General features: G+C 37.0%; 1 protein-coding gene and 1 long non-coding RNA gene across 2 annotated transcripts in view; one reads left to right on the plus strand and one right to left on the minus strand.

Moving 5' to 3' along the window:
* LOC129273307 (signal recognition particle subunit SRP72-like) overlaps positions 1–13,364 on the minus strand; it is a 42,627-nt gene extending 29,263 nt beyond the window's left edge. The window contains exon 1 of the mRNA XM_064107359.1: positions 13,132–13,364. Within this exon, the coding sequence (XP_063963429.1) occupies positions 13,132–13,246 (115 nt within the window). The 5' untranslated portion in view covers positions 13,247–13,364. The remainder of the gene's footprint in view (positions 1–13,131) is intronic.
* A 3,456-nt stretch (positions 13,365–16,820) lies between these two features.
* Positions 16,821–21,116, plus strand: LOC129278421 (uncharacterized). Its single transcript, XR_010295307.1, has 5 exons — positions 16,821–17,001; positions 17,568–17,757; positions 18,415–18,532; positions 18,947–19,061; positions 20,765–21,116. It is a non-coding gene; the product is annotated as an uncharacterized LOC129278421 (long non-coding RNA).
* The last annotated feature ends 2,153 nt before the right edge of the window (positions 21,117–23,269 follow it).

Below are 23,269 nucleotides of genomic sequence, written 5' to 3' on the forward strand. Positions count from 1 at the left end.
GCGCAAGCATACACAATACAAGGTACTTGAGGCAGAGCTTTGCCGCTATGAAACAAAATTCTCTTTACGCTACGTATATATATAGCTCCAATAACTCTAGCTTTCGCAGTAGCGTACGCAGGATTTTTGAAAGGTAGAGTTCGAGTTGAATGAAAATTTGACAGAGGTTTTCGCCCCCCCCCCCCATTAGGTCTTTTCATAACAAAACAAAAAAATTACAAGCAATTTTTTTATCTAAGTGGAGGGGGGGGGTGAACTCCTGCAACATTCCCTGACCTTACCGCGGTCATTTTTGCTCTATGACGGCCGTACGGCGAGTAAAAATCAACCGTTTTAACATTTTTTGTGTGTAATAGCTACAAACACGTGGTCTGAATAAAAAAGGATAAAACAGGTGTTTCCGACTCACCGTACGGCCGCCGTAGAGCAAATATGACCGAGGCATTAGGAACGCAAAATCATGATGATGGAAACTTGGATAAAGCAATGTTCATTATTCAATATTTGTTATGACTTCTCTTAATATCATGAAATGGCTGAGCAAATTAATTGTATATTTCTTAAAATAACTCAAAATGATGAAGAAACGAGTATTGATTTGAAATTATGAAATGATGAAGATTGACTTGCATTTTAACATTACAAATTTTTATTTTGCTTCTCAAATGGGGGGCATGGACCGACTGTGCCCCCCCTCCCCCTGCGTCCTCCAATGCTCATCATGGGTACTAGCATTCGTATTTATGCATACAACTTATTGAAATCCTCATCCATTCCCATTTCCCAGTCATGTTCAGTTCTCAATCTCCTTTGTTATTCGTTCTTATTCTCAAGACCCCAATGCACTTGAGTTACTTCGTTTTAGGAAAGATAACTCTTATCTTCCCTTTGAAGCTTTTGAAGTGAATGCCCCGGAGCGACTTGAATGGGTTCTATTAACTACACCTTCTCGCACGTGTTGCGAACAAAGAAGGTGTGAAAAAAAATTAACAACTAACAATAGGAAGAATCCGTTTCAACTGAAGTTACGCAACGATCTCTGATAATCTCTAATTGTGCTTTCTTGACCCCAATGAATCCTCCCAAACCACATTGTCCATACAATCACGGAACTACTACAAGTAGTCAGCGTTTGTGAAAACGGAATGATGATCGAGGATGATATAATGGTGATGGTAATAATGATGTTGGTGTTAATGAAGAAGGATAAGGAGGATGAGGATGAAAGCGGTGGTAATAATGATGACGATAATAATTTTTTTTTTTTTTAATTTATAAACATAATGATGTGTGAATAAAAAAACAAGACATTATGATCGTGATGATGATATCGAAAAGAAAGGTAATGATGGCTGATTATGATAATGGTGATGATTATGATTGTAATCCCAACGATGATGGCAATGACAAGAATGGTGATAATAATTATAATGTTGATATAATGATGATGGTATAATGATCGTAATTGATCACGAGAATATTTATTACGACAAGATTGGTGATTATGGTAGCAATAATAGTGATGATCAGAGGATAATATTTTGCTGTGGGGGACAATAATGATGCACCCTATGAACAAAGGATATATCCTCTGCTCCGCCGCCCGCGGTGATGATTAATGTTTTATGATGATGACGGTGATAATGACAGTGATGAAGGTGCTGAGATTAATTATGATAATAATCCTAGTTTTGATGATTACAATGATTATGATTATGATTATGGCGATTGTGATGGAACGACAGTGGGGGAAGGGGCATGTTTGTCGAGATTGAATTTCATTTGAAAATTAAAGGTAGGTCCTAGACTGAACAGTTTCATGAGTGTTTCTCACCAAGGCGAACTTCTACTTCAAGCTAATTACGGAGCTGCAACTCTCTTCAGTTGGTTCGAGATTCGACCCATGAACCTCATATACAGAGAACGAATGATCAATAACCAGGTAACATAATTGTATACGATGTCAATTAAGGACAAATTGTTCTCCTTATGTCTATTTATCGTATGGTTGACATCACAATGAGGCAAAATTTGATTGCATGGTGACTTCTTAAAAAAATCCTAAGTTTGGGATTTTTAAGGGGAAGGTAACACTTATGCTGGATTTTCCCCAACAAATATGATTTTTGAAACTTGTAAGAATGATGGTTGAGTGAACAGGAATTTTAAATTTAGTGTAGCCTATTCATCTTGTAGACCTAAGCAGTGTGTTTTGTGAGTCGGAGTAATGTGATGGTACCTGTTACAAGCGAGATATGGTAAGACTTGGTTGAAAGGGCATTCATCATCTTTTTGTAATTTTACAAATAAAATTCTTATGTATCTCCACCCCCCCCCTCAATTTTCCAGACCCCTCTCACTTCCTGGATGGTAGCCTCCCGGGGGTAGCCTATTCAAAACTTATTTGCCACTGAAGTGACCGGTGGCTGATAGTCATTTTTTTTTCTTTCTTTTTATTGAATGATTACCAAGAAATTGACTTGATTATAATTTATGAAATACTTTATTGAAAAACTGAATGTTTGATTGATTACATTGCCCATTGAAATAGTTGATTTATTGATAAATTGTTGATAGGAAAAAGTTGATGGCCCAATTATCATTATAATTAAATTAACATTCTGCTCTGGACTTCACGCGTACATGCATGACAATAAAAATCAGTCACTCAACAGAAGGGGAGTGCGAGAGAGAGGGAGGGGGGCTAAAATGTTATGTTGACCCTTTTTCCATCAACCTACTTATCCCACTTACGTCCAATCTCACCCCCTATTTTCCTGACTCCAATGAACACATTGCTGAGAGCCACATGATAATGTTGAAATGTTGCCCAAGATGTGTAATTTTTGTTCAATTTAATAATTCATAAAACCTGCTTAAACATTCCTAAGTGGTTGATCAATAATTTATCACAACGCCCATAACATTGCAAGTTCCAAAGCCAAATAATTTGCCCCTCAAAAACTGACAAAAAATGGAAGGCTAATTCCAGCCCAGCATAATTTTCATACCCTTTGTTTCAATAGGCAGTGTTCGCTCAAACGTGATAGTATTTCAACCTTTTGGTGTCATATGAAAGTTGATTTTAATGGCTTCCATAACATGTAAGTCTTTCCCCCCAAAGTGATATATTTGGGGGGCGCACTGTGGTAGTAGAAGGGAATAATTATAATGCCCGTAAAAGAAAAAATGATAAAATAACCAGAGAACCAAATAAACGAAAATCCATACTCCACAACCCGAGCCTCAAAATAGAGGCTCTTTCAAAAGTCAGGCAAATGCAGAACTTGCTCTTGTACAAGTGACTCGACCCTGGCCTGGTACTTCTCCAGTACCCAGTAGAGCCGAGACGTCGCGACGGTTGCCCGTGGATCTACCGGTAGTCAACGCTTGTGCAGTCGGAGGCAGCCGGACTTGTGCAAAACAATTCCACTCACAAAATTTACGATTGGAAGCCAGCATTAAGAGAAATGTAACAAAGTCGGGTACAAATACATATTTCTAATACCGGTAGATATAAAACTTTAATGCATGACTGATTACGACCCTTTATGTGATAATCGCTTCTCTCCAAGTCGGATCTGACTTTAAGATACTAGTACTAGATAATCTACACATTTTCGAGTCTTATTATGGTATCGGCAAAGTGAAAATAAAAGATCAATACAGTCGAGCCATAAGAGAAAAATTACGAGGAAATTAATTACGTGCAAGTCAAATATCTTAGAGTTCAGAAAATTTTGAATACATTTAGAGCCAGGGGGGGGGGGTACTTACGAAATAAGGTATACGGGGATGTGCCGCTGAAATGGGTCGCTCTTTTGGAAGAAATCTCCGGGAAATCTCTAAACATGGGGTATGGTTTTATGCTGGAAAATCCCTAAACATGCATGGCCCCAATTTTTAGATACTTGCTTTTAGATACATGGGTTCATGCCCCCAATTTTTAGATATTGGCCTTAAACATGGGTCCATATCCGGGGTCCATATTCTCAAATTTGGGGTGATAAACTTTTTGGTCAAGTTTTAAGCCCTTATAATGCATATCAATTCCTTTTATAGGAAAAGCGCTCCTCACAATTTCCGTATATTTGGCACCGGCCGTTTGGTACCGCCTTGACTGAACTGTGCGAAGTGTGTGTGGTCTGTGTGTAGAGATAGACCGGGCCTTCAACACTATTTCTTGGGGGTGCATAAATTGCCATAATTAGGTTTATTGTGACATAATAAAATTAATCACTGTAATCAATTAATCACTGGGGAAAAAGGATGTACTTCTCTTCACAAAATGAAGAGAAGTACACGAAGGGAAATTTTGTACTTTTTGCATGTCATTGGACGGATGAAGACCCTCATTAAAGTATTGCATACGGGTGGAAGTGCTTGTGCATAGCCTATTTTGTGTTTGTAAATGGTATTCCGTTCTATAGTCTGAATTCTTAACCTTATATCAACTCTTTTCTCTCTTTTGGGGATTTTGTAGATTAGCATCTATATCCTGTATTAAATAAACTTGAACTTGATTTTGATAATAGTGACCTGAATGTTTTCATAATTTTATATGGCCAACCTCTCCTTCCGGCCCTACCGTTCTATTATGTTTCTTCCTCCCATTACAGATCCTCTTCCTCTTTTTCACCCTCCATCTCGAGTAATCACTTTCTTCCTTTCTCACTGACAATATGGAAGGGGTGCAGCTCCGATCGCCTCCTTACATCGAGAGGTACACATCGACAGGGCAAAAAAAAAATTCCTTTTAATGGAGACCACCCTGCTGATGTCCACGTTTAATGAAGTGCATATACTTTCACAGTATTGACATTTCAGAAACTTTTTAACATTTGCTAAGATTTGACGTACACGAGATGACACTCAAAACTTCTTTTCTAAAATCGTGTACCATTATTTGATAACTCGGTGTAAATACCAATAAATCATGTAATGGACCTCGACACTCTTCATGTAGTCAGCATGTTCGATTGATACACGTTTGTAAAAAGTAAAACACACACATTAATTATATAATTGATTTATTTTTTTTCTCATGTCTTAAAGATAAAATAGACCTATGTTTTTATCATAAAGACCAGCCGCCATTAACAAATTTAATAAATATCATCCCGTGTCTTTTCTTTGATCATGTAATGTTTAGAAACATAGCTGCTGCATAATTAGTGTGATTCATTTTTGTTTTGTCAAAATTATCTCATCGGCGAGTCAAAATGCCCTATAATGGGACAGAGAGTTACATGTATATTTGTATTTTACGTGCATTAAAGCCACCGACAAGCTATGAATCGGCTTGGAGAAGACATGCACGCAACTGATCTATAACCATGGACCTACTAGTACACAGCAGTAGTTAACATACAGACAATGAGGCATTCAGCATGTTCAGGGTTTCACATTCAAACAGCTACACGCAATCTATAGCATAACTTCAATTGAAACGGATTTTTCCTATTGTTAGCTGCTTTGTGATTTTCACACCTTCATCTATTGTTCTCAAAACGTGCTAGACGGCGTAATTGACCCAATTCAGGTTCAAGGGGTGTTATAGCTATATAGGGTCGTTGACTTCAACCAAGGACCTATAGATGTACAGTGCAGGCACATTATGGCCCACTCTAGACCGTTGCATGAAATCACCCGAAATATCTTAAATATTCATTAATGCATAATGAGGGCGCGAAATCTGATAGTATGGCCTGAAATCTGGACATTTCAAGCACCTTTGTAACTATAAATATGATGCATATATTTAACCATTAATGCGAACGCGAACCGTGAGCCAATTTTTTGTCATTCTGTCATGAAAAGGGGATTTCAAGTAGTTTGTTGTATAATCAATATTGAGACATACATAAATCGCCAATCAAAATGCGAGCGTGCAGCGCTAGCTGAGGCGCGATAGCTCAGTCGTAGAGCGGGGGTTTCGGATTCCGGTGAACCGGGTTCGATTCCCAAGTGGTGCGCGAGTGCCCTTTGGTAAGGCATTTATCCTCATTACCAGGTTCCTCGGAGAGGACCTTAAGCCGTTGGTGCCCTGATTGCTTGCTCACAGGCATTCGTGCTTTCTTAGCAGTCACGTAAAACATACTCGGTATAACCTGATACGATTTGACAATCAGACCCGAAAAGGGATATTTTGAAAATGTATGGAATGCACGAGAATGATAGGTACCAATCAAAATTCGCGAGCGCGCAGCACGAACAGAAAATATTAATATTCAGACCATAAAACTGACATGTTTACAGAGCACTTTTAAAAAATCAGTTTGTAAATCACACAAAATAATGAAGTTCAATTTCCGAGGTGAAATGTGTTTTGTAAATTAACTTCCAAACTTGATACCTAAACTCATTGAACAAGATATGAAAATCACCTAACAGGCAATGCTGCAAGGGCAAAGCGCGAGCGAAAATTGTATAGTGACATGAAAGATTTTTTTTCCCAAGTCTTTCCCTCATCTTATTTTATTCACTTGTCTTCCTCTTCTTTATTCTCCTCTCTTTTCCCTCCTCTTTTCCCTTTTTTCTATCTTTTTTTTGCTCGACCAAGAGGGGGGGGGGGTCCCTCGCCCCCCGAACCGCCTATGCTTTGTGGAAAACAAGGTATCATAACGAAATGCATATAGAATATATTTTAACCTGTTGTCACCTTCAAACAATCTTAAAAGATGTCCTGATAGATCGCAAATATGAAAGGCTACCAACTTCTATTTTGTCTTATATTTACGTTTCCAACTTTGTCGAGAAAATGCATCTTTGATATTATTTTCTTAACGGAGAACAATTAAGGGATCATAACGAAAGGCATATCAAATTTATTTTGTCTTGTTGACCCCTAACAACAATTTTAAAACATGTCCTGATAGATCGCACACCAATCTGAGATGTTTGTGACTTCCATTCTGTTTTATTTACGTTTCCAACATCGTCGAGAAAAGACGTATTTAATATTTCTTAACGGAGAACAAGGGATCATAACGAAAGGTATATCAAATCTATTTTAACTTGTTGACCCCTCGAAAAATGTTCAATCATGCCCTGATAGATCGCACACCCATCTGAGATGTTTGTGACTTCTATTTTGTTTTATCTACGTTTCCAACTTTGTCGAGAAAATGCATCTTTCATATTTCTTAACGGATAACAGGGGATCATAACGAAAGGTATATCAAATATATTTTAACTTGTTGACACCTAAAAACAATTTTAAAACATGTCGTGATAGATCGCTCACTATTCTGAGATGTTTGTGACTTCTATTCTGTTTTATTTACGTTTCCAACATCGTCGAGAAAAGACGTATTTAATATTTCTTAACGGACAACAAGGGATCAAAACGAAAGGTATATCAAATATATTTTAACTTGTTGACCCCTCGAAAAATATGTATCACCAATAAATATGAGATGCTACCAACTTCTATTTTATTTTATCTACATTTCCAACTTTGTCGAGAAAATGCATCTTTAATATTTTTTTACGGAGAACAGGGGATCATAACGAAAGGTATATCAAATCTATTTTAACTTGTTGACCCCTAAAAACAACTTTAAAACATGTTGTGATAGATCGCACACCCATCTGAGATGTTTGTGACTTCTATTCTGTTTTATTTACGTTTCCAACATCGTCGAGAAAAGACGTAATTAATATTTCTTAACGGACAAGGGATCACAACGAAAGGTATATCAAATATATTTTAACTTGTTGACATCTAAAAACAATTTTAAAACATGTCGTGATAGATCGCTCACTATTCTGAGATGTTTGTGACTTTTATTCTGTTTTATTTACGTTTCCAACATCGTCGAGAAAAGACGTATTTAATATTTCTTAACGGATAACAAGGGATCAAAACGAAAGGTATATCAAATATATTTTAACTTGTTGACCCCTAAAAACAACTTTAAAACATGTTGTGATAGATCGCACACCCATCTGAGATGTTTGTGACTTCTATTCTGTTTTACTTTCCTTTCGTCAATTATATTTCGTCATGGAGAACGGGAGTTCATAACGAAAGGTATACAAAATATATTTTCACTCGTTCGCCCCTCAAAACAATTTAAAAGCATGTCCTGATCCGCCACCGTTTTGCTTGCGCGACTCTCGTAAACACGGGATTTTTTTTTTTTTTTTAATTGGTACTTTGTACAGGAAGCTTGCCCCAAGCAACCCCTATTCCCCCTCTCGTATAGATCCGCCCGCACCTCACGCGCTGCATTCGCTGCAAAGCTTCGCTGCAAATGTTGATCCGACGTGCACGCCGAACACTGACCTCATTTTATGTGAAGTGTACGCTAGCGCGCTGTGTGTGTGTGTGTATGTGAACTTGCACTATTCAGTGTATTCTCGTGCGACGCTCCGGCGGATTAGCCAATAGCGATCGAGATAATAATTGCCCCGTTCCCCAGCGTGTACGGATTATGCAAATTAGCTTTAATGTAGAATATAACGGTACTTCGTACTAATCTCTTGGAACTCCTTTGCACACTCTCATTAAGGAACAATGGCTATGCACGCGTTGGAACGCATTTGGGCTTTTGACGCCTCGCCTAAACAATCACCCCGGGCGGTCATTGTAAAAACCGCGTAAAGAGAAAGTTAAGGGTTAGACAGCAATTTTGACAGCTGGAAACAGGTGGTGGTCATAAAATGCTCTCGTTGAATGTCCATTCGTAATAGGTCCATGGGTAGAGGTAGCCAGGCGGCTTCTAGAGAGTAAAAATCATTTACTAACGTAAGGTCACTCTCATACGAAGCCAGGGCTTCCGTCATATACTTTTGCGTGTACCACCAAAAAACCTGTAACTTTCGCCCCCGAAATTTCTACTTTCTTTCTAAAAGATCTAGCCCTAAATCATGTAGTAGGGTGTCTGAAGCCACACTGAAAAGTGTCAGCATAAAACAGGCTAATTTAGGGGAAAATATGGCACATTTTTTCGGGGAAGTTCAGGCTACTAGAAAAATGTGATCTGAATTGATTATTAACTTGTGTTTGGCATGTATGGAAAGAGAAAATTCAGGGGCTTCTTTTGACAGTAAGGACAAGTTTATATGATCATTTTAAACAAGGATTTAGAGATAAATTGCAAACCCTTATTTTTGTGTGTGTTGAGATTGCCATTTCTCCATGCGTTTTCTATGGGAAAATGAAATTTCTGTTTTGCACAATTTTTTTCACTTTGTCGCAATTTTTCATTGTGATCTGGTTTCCAAATCTTTATAAAAATCATACCATCAGATAGAGCATAAAAAATCCTATTGGACTCTTTATGGACAAGTTTTTGGCATTAATAGTAAATTTATAACGGCTCTCGGAAGCTAAAAATTTGGATAATTTGTGTGTGTCCATTTCTTAACTACACAGTCTATGGCAGAGAAATGCTGAAAATTTACCTAATTTCATTCTTCTTTTTTGCAGCCAATAATCGGATTTTTTTCAAAAATGTTACATTTCTGTCAGTCTGAAGGTAATTTCTCTTCAAATTCACAAAGACAATGTGAAATTTTCTTGAAATAAGAAAAATAATTTTTTTCTCCAGACACCCTACATGTAGGCCCTACATGGGATAAAACTTCATTTCCGACATTTCTACGCTCTCGTTGTTATTTTTGAACAAGAATTCATCAAAAAAATGAGAGAAATATTGTGTAAAGACGGAAGAGACTTGCCCGATGTTTACGCCGCCATCTTGTTTCCTATTGTTCTTCGCCAACGTTACAGACGCACGCGTCTGTAACGTTGGCGAAGAACAATAGGAAACAAGATGCGTCTGTAACGTTGGCGAAGAACAATAGGAAACAAGATGGCGGCGTAAACATCGGGCAAGTCTCTTCCGTCTTTACACAATATTTCTCTCATTTTTTTGATGAATTCTTGTTCAAAAATAACAACGAGAGCGTAGAAATTTCGGAAATGAAGTTTTATCCGGTATTTTATAGATGGCAAATATAGCGATCTTCAACGCTTATATATAAGCGTCGAAATTTGTAGCCATCTCCTTGTATTAGTCTATAATATACGACGTGTCAAATTGTAGCGAACTAGTTCGCTATTTCCAGATCTCCTCTATATATATATACGAGGGGGAATTGTAGCGAACTAGTTCGCTATTTTCTAGATCTCCTCTATATACAAACGACGAGAAATTGTAGCGAACTAGTTCGCTATTTTTCGGATCTCCTCGATATATACACGAGGGGGAATTGTAGCGAACTAGTTCGCTATTTTCCAGATCTCCTCTAGATACATACTACGGGATTTGTAGCGAACTAGTTCGCTATTTTTCGGATTTCCTCTATATATATATATACGACGGGAAATTGTAGCGAACTAGTTCGCTATTTTCCAGATCTCCTCTATATATATATACGACGGGAAATTGTAGCGAACTAGTTCGCTATTTTTCGGATCTCCTCTATATACGACGGAAAATTGTAGCGAACTAGTTCGCTATTTTTCGGATCTCCTCGATATATACACGAGGGGGAATTGTAGCGAACTAGTTCGCTATTTTCCAGATCTCCTCTATATATATATACGACGGGAAATTGTAGCGAACTAGTTCGCTATTTTTCGGATCTCCTCTATATACGACGGAAAATTGTAGCGAACTAGTTCGCTATTTTTCGGATCTCCTCGATATATACACGAGGGGGAATTGTAGCGAACTAGTTCGCTATTTTCCAGATCTCCTCTAGATACATACTACGGGATTTGTTCGCTATTTTTCAAATTTCCTCTATATATATATACGACGGGAAATTGTAGCGAACTAGTTCGCTATTTCCAGATATCCTCTATATATATATACGAGGGGGAATTGTAGCGAACTAGTTCGCTATTTTCTAGATCTCCTCTATATACAAACGACGGGAAATTGTAGCGAACTAGTTCGCTATTTTTCGGATCTCCTCGATATATACACGAGGGGGAATTGTAGCGAACTAGTTCGCTATTTTCCAGATCTCCTCTATATATATATACGACGGGAAATTGTAGCGAACTAGTTCGCTATTTTCCAGATCTCCTCTATATATATATACGACGGGAAATTGTAGCGAACTAGTTCGCTATTTTCCAGATCTCCTCTATATATATATACGAGGGGGAATTGTAGCGAACTAGTTCGCTATTTTCCAGATCTCCTCTAGATACATACTACGGGATTTGTAGCGAACTAGTTCGCTATTTTTCGGATTTCCTCTATATATATATATACGACGGGAAATTGTAGCGAACTAGTTCGCTATTTTCCAGATCTCCTCTATATACGACGGGAAATTGTAGCGAACTAGTTCGCTATTTTTCGGATCTCTTCTTTTGTAGCGAACTAGTTCGCTATTTTTCGGATCTCCTCTTTATATATACGACGGAAAATTGTAGCGAACTAGTTCGCTATTTTTCGGATCTTCTTTATAAAATGTTATACACGAGGAGGAATTGTAGTGAACTAGTTCGCTATTTTTCTAATCTTTATATATACAAGAGACGGAATTGTAGCGAACTAGTTCGCTACAATTCCCCCTCGTGTATATAATTTTATAGAGGAGATCCGAAAAGTAGCGAACTAGTTCGCTACAAAGCCCGTCGTATGGATATAGAGGAGATCTGGAAAATAGCGAACTAGTCTGCTACAATTTGACAATATGGCATCAATATATACAGCCAAAACCTGCAGATTTTCACTTTGAAGCCTTCACAATAATGTAAGCTTTGGAAAAAATGACAACTAGTTCGCTACAATTTCCCCCTCGTGTATATGAAGAGATCAGAAAAATTGCCATCTAGTTCGCTACAGTTTGCCATGTTTATATTTTAGAGAGGAGATGAGAAATGGCGAACAAGTTTGCAACAATTTCCTGTCGTATACATGTAGAGGAGATCCGAAAAATAGCGAACTACATGTAGTTTGCTACAATTCCCCCCTGGTGTATATATAGAGGAGATACAAAAAAATAGCGAACTAGTTCGCTACAATGCCCCCTCATATATAGTTCGCTACAAATCCCGTCGTATGTATATAGAGGAGATCTGGAAAAATAAAAAAATAGCGAACTAGTTCGCTACAATTCCCCCTCGTGTACATATCGAGGAGATCCGAAAAATAGCGAACTAGTTCGCTACAAATCCCGTAGTATGTATATAGAGGAGATCTGGAAAATAGCGAACTAGTTCGCTACAATTCCCCCTCGTGTACATATCGAGGAGATCCGAAAAATAGCGAACTAGTTCGCTACAAATCCCGTAGTATGTATATAGAGGAGATCTGGAAAATAGCGAACTAGTTCGCTACAATTCCCCTCGTGTATATATCGAGGAGATCCGAAAAATAGCGAACTAGTTCGCTACAATTTCCCGTCGTTTGTATATAGAGGAGATCTGGAAAATAGCGAACTAGTTCGCTACAATTCCCCCTCGTATATATATATATATATAGAGAGGATATCTGGAAATAGCGAACTAGTTCGCTACAATTTGACACGTCGTATATTATAGACTAATACAAGGAGATGGCTACAAATTTCGACGCTTATATATAAGCGTTGAAGATCGCTATATTTGCCATCTTATTATTTCCCAGTTTTATCCCATGTACATGATTTAGGGCTAGGCCTAGATCTTTTAGAAAGAAAGTAGAAATCTCGGGGGTGAAAGTTTCAGGTTTTGGCTTCCATTGTGTGGGTCTATGGGATAGAAGGCCTGGCTTCATGAGAGTGATCTTACGTTAGTAAATGATTTTTACTCTCTAGAAGCCGCCTGGCTAGGTAGAGCCAGAGGAGAGAACTTTTTCGTTTTTTTGACTTGAGGTTCCAGTCTGTGCCCAGATGTCGGGAAACTGCCACTCGTTAGACCTTCATCCATATAATCGTGGTAATTGTATACTTTCTGTTTTCACAATTCATTTGGAGAAATATTTAGACCATAAATCACCCTAGTCCGCTGAATATGGTCAAATACACGGTAAGCTTCTGGGCTCCCGCCCGCTGCGCCGCCCGCGCGCGGGCGGGAGCTCTCTGGGTTACAGCTCAGCATGCTCAGCCTCAGGCTCAGCGGACCATATGACTGACAGAAATAGACCCATTTTATCGGTCAAACGGTAGGCTAATACTTACTCTTATTCGCGACGTTCAGTGCCCTGGGATTACTGTAATCAGCATTTTGAGCAAACTTGTTCAGTTCGTGGTAAAGATTTGCTAAATTCACTTCAGGTGTCTTTTGTTTCGACATTTTGGCACACACACAGACACGTATAAGAAAAAAAACTCTGGTATACTGGCTGAAGTTAGTTACGATTAAAAAAATCGAGCCTCGATAGCGTATGGTATCTCTATAAAAGCAAATTTTCAAAGGTATATTAAAAAAAAAGATAATAAGTGGGATTTATGCGGACCCATGGATCACACTGGGAGGCTCCAAGAACCAAGCGTAACTCGTCATGTCGAAAGTCAATTTATAAATCATATCGATATTATTCTAACCATGAACAATTTTTTATTAAAATACCCTTGTACCACGCCGCCGGGACGCTCCAAGATCCAAGCGTAACTCTATTACTTTCAACATAACTTGAAGCGCCACACTTCCATCTTCTAGTAGGTAGATATTAGTGTGGCAGGGTTGGGGGGGGGGGGGCTTTGTAACCCGTTAACCCTATTTTGATAGTCTCTGTTTAAAGTTGAAGAGTGTGTACGATTTGATGGCTTCTTCAGGGAGTTTATTCCAGCTATCAATAACTCTTTTGCTAAAGAAATGTTTCCCTATGACTATGTCCAGTCTGGAATGAGTTTTTTTTTTAGCTTTTGAGAATGACTGGTACTCTGATACATTGCTTTCTGGAACATGAAGTCTGGATTGATGTTATCGATCTGTGACATTATACGATATAGGCTTCAATAAGATCACCCCTCTTCCGTCTATGTTCCAATGTTGTATGGTTTAGTCTTTTTAATTTGGATTCAAAGGGTAGATCTCTTAATTTGGGTACCCAGGTAAAAAAACCAGTTGAAACCAGTTGAAATTTTAACTGGTTTCAACTGGAGTCAACTGGTACCAGTTGAAACCAATTGGCACAACTGGTAAACTCCCACCATGCCAGTATATTCCAGTTGAAACCCATTGTCTCAACTGGACATGCTGAAAACATACAAGTTTATTCCAGTTGAAACCAATTAACTATACTGGTATAGATTAGTACACCAGTTAATACCAGTTAAAACCAATAGGCCTTTCTGGTTTATCTACCAATAGATTCCAGTTTAAAACCCATTAGCCAAACTGGACCATTTGATGCCAGTTGGAACCCATAGAAACCCAATGGGTGTATATACCAGTTAATGCCACCTTAAACCCATAAACCATACTGGTATATCATTAAACCAATTGATACCAGTTAGAACCAACATGCATTACTGGTATACCTACCAGTTGATTCCAGTTAAAACCCATAAACCAAACTGGATCAGAGTGTTCCAGTTGGAACCCATAGACCTCCCATAACCCCACTTGAAACCCATTAACCATACTGGAATATCAAACCAATGGATACCAGTTAGAACCAATATAGGCATTACTGGCATATCTACCAGCTGATTCCAGTTAAAAGCCATAAACCATACTGGAGCAGATTATACCAGTTGGAACCCATAGACCTCCCATAACCCACTTGAAACCCATTAACCATACTGGAATTTCAAACCAATTGATACCAGTTAAACCAGCATACATTACTGGTATACTACCAGTTGATTCCAGTTAAAACCCATAAACCAAACTGGAACATATTTTACCAGTTGGAACCCATAGACCTCCCATAACCCACTTGAAACCCATTAACCATACTGGAATATCAAACCAATTGATACCAGTTAAAATCAACATACATTACTGGTATACTACCAGTTGATTCCAGTTAAAACCCATAAATCAATTAAACTGGGACATATTTTACCAGTTGGAACCCATAGACCTCCCATAACCCACTTGAAACCCATTTACCATACTGGAATATCAAACCAATTGATACCAGTTAGAACCAATAGGCATTACCAGTATATATCTACCAGCTGATTTCAGTTAAAACCCATAAACCAAACTGGAACAGATTATACCAGTTGGAACCCATAGGCCACCCATAACCCACTTGAAACCCATTAACCATACTGGAATATCAAACCAAATGATACCAGTTAGAACCAATAGGACTTACCAGTTGATTCTAGTAAGAACCCGTATATACATATATAATATATACATATATATATATGTATATTAGAGGCATAGTGGTAATGCATTGTACTTATTTCCAACAGAGTTTATATATATATATATATATATATATATATATTATATAAGAACTATGTTTTCATACCTTTGTTGTTTTATTTGTCGCTTCTCTTAAACTGACTTTTGAAATATTTTTGTAATTGTTGATATCTGCAGTAATCATTCAAATTTCTTATCCGACAAGTCACTGGCTCAATATAGCTGTCACCCACTTTACATTAATATTTATATTTTTTGTACAGATCATATTACTTCAAAGTCCTCTTATCTTTGTTTTTAATTCCTTTTGAGATAATTCTTTATGATTATCATTCATGAATGTGTTTCCTATAACTATTATTATTGTTACCATCAACAAAGCATTACTTTTCTTTAAAAAAAGCAAGTATTATTTCATACAATCCACTCTTTAATCTACATGTATTGTTATTCATTCAACATTGGTTAAATATATATTTATGTGAAAATGTTCATTATGTTAAAGGTATATACATTTAGCCTACTCCCAACCTTTGCCCGTTCCTGCTTTTGACATTACTCCCCCCCCCCCTCCCTGTATACTTTTCTTTTTGTATCCCCTTTCCAATATTATACATTAGTATACTTTGTTATTTTTTTGTTGCTTATTTGTTTACTGAAATTTTGCTCTGTACAAATTCATGTAATTCAGCCTTTTACCACAATAAATGCCATGCATTTATCCATCCTATACACAGCTCGATTGAGGATAAGAGGAAAAAAATATCTACATAATAACTAACTTAATTATTCTTTATGTTAATTTTAATATTTCCACCTTGAAAAGTTTCATTAAAGTATGTGGTTCGATATTACCATATAACTTAAATCGAAACATGTTATTCTCAGTGAAATTTTCTAGTTTACATTAAAAAAATTGTTATCCTAGATATTTGTTGCGAGAAAAAATTTTCTTCCTATTTAATCCCTTTTTTCTAATTTAAGTTAAAGAGGACTATTTTACACTATTTTTACAAATCACATAAAAATTAATGTATTTTTCTTTTTTTAACTCACTGATATTTTAAAAATATTTTTGAAGGTGAATAGAATAGCTATTTTTTTCTATTTATAACGCGCATATTTATTGCTAGTTTACAACCTTGCCATGTTAGGCAAGGCTATCTTTATCTTTCAAATAAAAAGAAAATAAATAAAATAGAAATAAAGAACAAATATTAAGCCAATTCATTCTTAAACTTTCAAAGAAAAAAAAAGCTCCAAAAGCAGAGGCAAAAATCGTCATTTCTTGACTGGTTGCCAACCAAAACCAAACAAGAAGAAATTTGTATGTTAAGAAGTTAGTATTTCTATTTTAAAACTTCTTTCTTGCTTTAGACCCCCCCCCCCCCCCCTTCGTTATTCCTGACTCAGCAGATCTTCCTTCAATCACCGGGCGCGGGCGGGCCTGCGCATGCGCACTGAGTGCCACTGATCGCTATCGTCCGTATAATTATGCAAATTAACCAGCGCCGCCAAACGCAAACGTAACCGCCAATCTAATTTGAATTTGAAAGAGCCATCTTCGCCGCGCCGTTAATTTGCACCGCACTTTTATCGAGTGCTAGTGCGATAAAGAAGGGTAAAGAAGGCCGTTTTAATGATAATTCAACCACTGAAATCACACGGACCAGATTTGGACAATGACTTGAAAGCTAAGACATTCGCAGTAGGCTCTACAGGTAAGTTAACAATTTTCTATGATTTTCTTTTCGTAGTTTGTTAAATGGCGCGGCTCGCAGCTAGCTGCGGGGCTAGCTGTAACGTTAGAGTTCGTCAGGACATCCTGTTAATACTGCCCCTCAGCGCTGCCTGCCGGCCCCGACTAGCCGGGCGTGGATGTGTGGCTGCCATGCCGGTTCAAGTCTGCGCACATACATCATATTGACCTTACGATTTGTGTTAAGATTTAACATGAATTTCTTTTTATTTCACAAAATCTTTCAGTTGATATTGTTCCATATATTGTTATAAGTAAATGAGAGAGATATGTGATCGAATGTGAAACTGATTTTCTTGGTCTTGGAAAAAATCTGAGACTCAGCCAGTTATGATTTTCAATTTCAGATTTAACATTATGATAGTGGCCAGCGCCTCGTGTCTGCGCACCAATCACTTTACACACGATTTGAGGATTTTGATGAGATTTTGAAATGCCGAAAATCGAAATTCATTATTTTTTCCACCATTTTAAGAGTCTGATTTTTTCATGAATAGCTGTTTATCACTTTTTGACTGTGTATTTCAGGAGAGAGGGAGACCCAAAACCACCTGGAGTCATACTGAGCCTCGAGGAGGAGATGAAGTCAGTGAACATGACCTGGGGTACCGGTAGGCGGTAGTTTCCAGAAGAAGGCCCAGCTCAGAACCGCCAGGACTCAGGAGTGGAGATCCGAATACTTCGTTGCTGCCCTCCATATGAGGAGGCTGTAAGTTAGGTAATTCAGATGTCAAGTTTTCTTTTGGGGTCTTTGTGTATCTTCTATTATGAGAATTATGGAAAAGAGATGGTGATTTAATGGTTTTAAAGATGTAAATTATGAAATTCTAGCACTTTTTTTAGGCCTAATATGAGTTCGGACACCCTACTTATAATTTTTTTTTGAGGAGCGCGATATTTTTGTACATGACCCAAGCCTAGTTTCACCACAGATTAATTAATAGCTACACAGCTGTTGCATTTACAATTTTAATAACAATCTACAACAATTGAGCATTTTATAAAATTGAGTGTGTCTAGGAAAGCAAATTCGGAGGCATAAGGAGAGCCATTTATTGAGCTCCATGGAATTATAAACATGAAGGACTGATCTCTGCGACATCGATTTCAGAAGTATTCCCAAGACCAAGTGAACTTACTCATTTTTTTAAATAAATATGATGATGTGCTGTTTATCATTATAGTTGAATCATTGATTCACAATCCCATGTATTTTTCTTAATGTGCAAATGGAATTTTACAACACTCTGTAGTAACCCTTGCCCGCCTTAGGTGTAGACATGTATTGCTATTCACTGTAATATAGACATATTTTTATTCACTGTTCACTGTACTGATTATTTTTCTCTCCATTGTTTAAAAAAAAATTATTCAGATACATCGCATCTACCAGCAAAGAACGTGTGCCAGTACAGGGAAGGAATGTACCTGTCGCACGTGAACTCTTCAGAGGCAGTGAGGACAACAAGATCTGCAAGCAAGTGATCCTTTTTGTAAGAAAATTTCCAATTTGTACATTTCACAATTAATTTTTTTTAAAGCCTTTGTACACATTTAGAGTATCAAGGCTTACAAAATGTAAAAATTAAATGTTTGCCCAAAAATCATGGGAAAGGTGGATTTCCGAGGAAAAATCAAATCTATCTTTGTTTACACAGTTGTACGAGCAACCTTATAGGAGGCTTGTCTAGGCTCCGTGATGAAAATACAATGTAAAAATTGATTCACAATCCCATGTATTTTTCTTAAAGTGCAAATGGAATTTTACAACACTCTGTAGTAACCCTTGCCCGCCTTAGGTGTAGACATGTATTGCTATTCACTGTAATATATACGTATTTGTTATTCGCTGTTGTTCACTGTACTGATTATTTTTCTCTCCATTGTTTTTGAAAAAAATTCTTCAGATACATCGCATCTACCAGCAAAGAATGTGTGCCAGTAGAGGAAAGGAATGTACCTGTCGCACGTGAACTCTTCAGAGGCAGTGAGGACAAGATCTGCAAGCAAGTGATCCTTTTTGTAAGAAAATTTCCAATTTGTACATTTTACAATTAATTTTTTTTTAAGCCTTTGTACACATTTAGAGTATCAAGGCTTACAAAATGTAAAAATTTAATGTTTGCCCAAAAATCATTATGGGAAAGGTGGATTTCCGAGCTCGGAAATCTATCTTTGTTTACACAGTTGTACGAGCAACCTTATAGGAGGCTTGTCTAGGCTCCGTGATGAAAATACAATGTAAAAATGATAAAATTATCTTCATGGAGTCCTCTAGGCTAGCCAGTGACATGGGCCCATGCCCATCAATTTTAATTCATGCTTTTGCATAACCAAATGGCGTGAATTTGGAACTGGAAGTATAATTTCAGATTGACCTCCGAAATGAAACGTGCACAATTAGTCTGAACTAAAATAACATTTCCTGAATTTTTTCTTAAATCTGGAGGCTGAAGTATTTTTTTATCTTTGAAATTAAATTGGTTCTCGTTGTTTTTTACCTCTGACTTACCAGTATGTGTGGGGGTACCGTAGAAGTAGAATTAAAGGGATGGTCCAGACTGGAAACATATCTCAATAAATAGAGTAAAATTCACAAAGCAAAATGCTGAAAACTTGATCAAAATTTGATAACTAATTAAGGTTTTGAATTTTAAAGATTTGCATTATTCCGGTGAAATAGTTCTAGGCATGTCTTTATGAATATTCATTAGGTTGGCTGATGATGTCATATCCCAATTGCCCTTTTGTATTTTATTATATGAGATTAGGTTTATTAAGATATTTTTAACCAAGAACTATTGACAATTGGATTGACAACTGATTAGGTGCATTAGTTATTGACGCAACTTATTTCATTACAATGGAGACGCATCATTTACACATGTATGAAAAAATCAAACATTTATGATTTCATCTAGTAACATAAAAAAAAGGAAAGTGGAGATGTGACATCAGCCCACCTAATGAATATTCATGACGAAGTGCATACAACTGTTTTCACAAAATATTGATAAACTTTAAAATTCAATAACTTCTTGTTATCCTATTTTGATGAAATTTTCATCATTTTGCTCTGTGAATTTTACTCAAGTATTATTTAGATGTAAATATTTTCGGCCCGGACCATCCCTTTAATCCTCGGATAAAATTTTGTATTTCATTTTTTTTTTTTGCTTTGTCTTGCGTTTTTAAACATGTTCTGGGAACTGCTTTTTGAAAGTTGTCAGCATTAACAAGTTGTCTTTTTCAGACAGTTACCAAGTTACCATAGTAACAGTCAGAGGCCAGTGCTTCTCAGCCAATCAAAAGCAATGATTTCACTGAAATAGTCGGCACTGACAATCATGAAATACCCATCAGATGTTAGCAGATAATGTGCAACATAGACTCCTAGATACATATATGCAAACATACATAGTCTAAGTCTTTATTATTAAAATAAATGTATAGGTATAAGGTCGAGGCAATTTCATCTCTGCGATGTCAATTTCAGAAGTATTCCCCAAGACCATGTGAACTTACTATACATGTTGTAATAAAAATGATGATGTGCTGTCTATCATTTATAATTGAATCATTGAAATATGGAACTTAGAGAAGTTTCACTATCCCATGTATTTTCTTTATGTGCAGATATAATTTTACACCACTGAAATTTTGTATTACGGTATTCACTGTACTTATTATTTTTCATTCCATTGTTTTTTTTTTCTAATCTTCAGATACATCGCATCTACCAGCAAAGATCAAGTGCCACTACAGGAAAGGAAGGTACCTGTTTCACGTTTCCTCTTCAGAGCCAGTGAGGGCCCCAAGATCTCAATAAATAATAATTAAAAAAAGACTCCTTTATCATTCCTTTAAAAATAGTACATATTATTTATTGAAGGTAAATGCTTAGATGCATTATATTCAAATTTTGTCTCCAAGCTAGCATGTAAAAATTGGATTGACTACATATTTACTGTGTAAGTTAATGATCTTTGTTGACACATAATACAAGAATTATACACAGCATGTTACAGTTTGTAACATAATTTTCTTTCATTAAATTCCTAGTTTAAATACCATATAGATGTTTTTTGTGACTTTTGTCATTCTCTGATGTTTTTTGGTACAGATTTCAAGAGACTGAGGGATTGATTTACCAGAGCAAGTTTACAGTCCAATCCTGTTATATTGTGCATGTGGAAATTAACAAGGTTTCAATACAATGCTACAAATTTACCTTGATTCATTTCATCAGTCCTATGTGCAAGGATAATTATTTCACTTGTCCATGCATAACAGGAGTGGACATTCAATGTAAAGATAATTGAAGATAATTTATAATTGAAATAACCGCCTGAGAGGGGGGGGTGTTGGTACCAATATTCTAATGTGTGTGTGCGCAAGGAAAACGAAGGAGTGATTATATGAGAAGAGTAAAAGATCGGGAATGTACATATCCACATGATTCATTTTTGTTTATGCTATACATTGCAGGGTGTTTCTAACTGGTACCACTTGACAAGTTATGTTTCCAACTGGTCCTAACTGGTGCTTCCAACTTGTTCTAACTGGCACCAGTTGACAACTGGTGTTTCTAACTGGTTTTAACTGGCACCAGTTGACAACTCATGTTTCCAACTGGTCCTAACTGGCACCAGTTGACAATTGGTGTTTCCAACTGGTTTTAACTGGCACCAGTTGACACCTCATGTTTCCAACTGGTCCTAACTGGCACCAGTTGACAATTTGTGTTTCCAACTGGTTTTAACTGGCACCAGTTGACAACTCATGTTTCCAACTGGTCCTAACTGGCACCAGTTTACAATTGGTGTTTCCAACTGGTTTTAACTGGCACCAGTTGACAACTCATGTTTCCAACTGGTCCTAACTGGTACCAGTTAGGACCAGTTGTCAACTGGTACCAGTTGCTAACTGGTACCAGTTAGGACCAGTTGCCAACTGGTATTTCCAACTGGTACCAGTTACAATTTGTCAACTGGATTCCAGTTGATTCCAGTATTGGAATCAACTGGAATCCAGTTGATTCCAGTATTCCAATTTCCATATTGAATCCAGTTCGCTAACTGGAATCAACTGGTACCAGTACCAGTTGGATGAACTGGTCCTTAACTGGTTTTTTGACCTGGGTATGAGATTGGTCGCATACATTAATTTGTAATTCCGAAGCTTCGTTATTCCGAAGGTTCGTTAATCCGAAAACGAAATGAGGTTCGTAATTCCGACTTTCGTTAATCCGAAAACGAAATGAGGTTCGTAATTCCGAAGGTTAGTTAATCCAAGGAGGTTTCAAATGAGATGGAGTAACAGCAAATAAAATCTCTTTGAACAAGGTTAAGAACCGCCAGCAGAAAGTATTTCAGGCATGCACTTTGCTCAACATCTCTTGCAATTGTGTAGACAAAATGATTCCCGCATGACTCCGCAGCTATAGGTCATATACATAAAGGGAAACATTTTATACAGTGACATGAAAGATTCTTTTTATTTTCCAAGTCTTCCCCTCATCTTATTTCATTCGCTCGTCTTCCTCCTCTTCTTTTTTCTCCTCTTTGTTTTCTTTCTTTCCCATTTTTTTTGCTCCGCCAATAGCGGGGGGGCCTCTCCCCCCCCCCCCGGATCCGCCTATGTTACTCAATATCTTTAAAGGTCAAGTTCACACAAGAAAAAGTAGATTTCAATAAATAGAGAAAAGTCAAACATGAATAATGCTTAAAACTTCATCAAAATCGGATGTAAAATAAGAAAGTTATGACATTTTAAATTTTCGCTTATTTTTCACAAAACAGTTCTATGCTCAATTCAGTGATATGCAAATGAGAGAGTCGATGATATCACTCACTCTTTTTTTCTTTTGTTTTTTATTGTTTGAATTATACAATATTTCAATTTTTATGAATTTGACAATTAGGACCCGTATAGCTTGAACCACAAATGTTAAAATAATGGAATTCCATGTGTTCAGGGAGGAATTAAACTTTTTCCACATTACAATGACGGGAAAATCAAAATATTTCATATTTCATATAATAAAAATAATACAAAATAGTGAGTGGGTGATGTCATCAGTCCCCTCATTTGCATACCGAACAGGATGTGTATATAACTGTTTTGAGAAATTAAGCGAAACTTTAAAATGTTATAACTTTCTTATTTTACATCCGACTTTGATGAAATTTTCAGTGTTATGCTTGCTTGATTTTTTTCTTTCTATTCAA

This window comes from Lytechinus pictus, chromosome 12 (genome assembly GCF_037042905.1).
Source record: "Lytechinus pictus isolate F3 Inbred chromosome 12, Lp3.0, whole genome shotgun sequence".
Taxonomy (NCBI): Eukaryota; Metazoa; Echinodermata; class Echinoidea; order Temnopleuroida; family Toxopneustidae; genus Lytechinus; species Lytechinus pictus.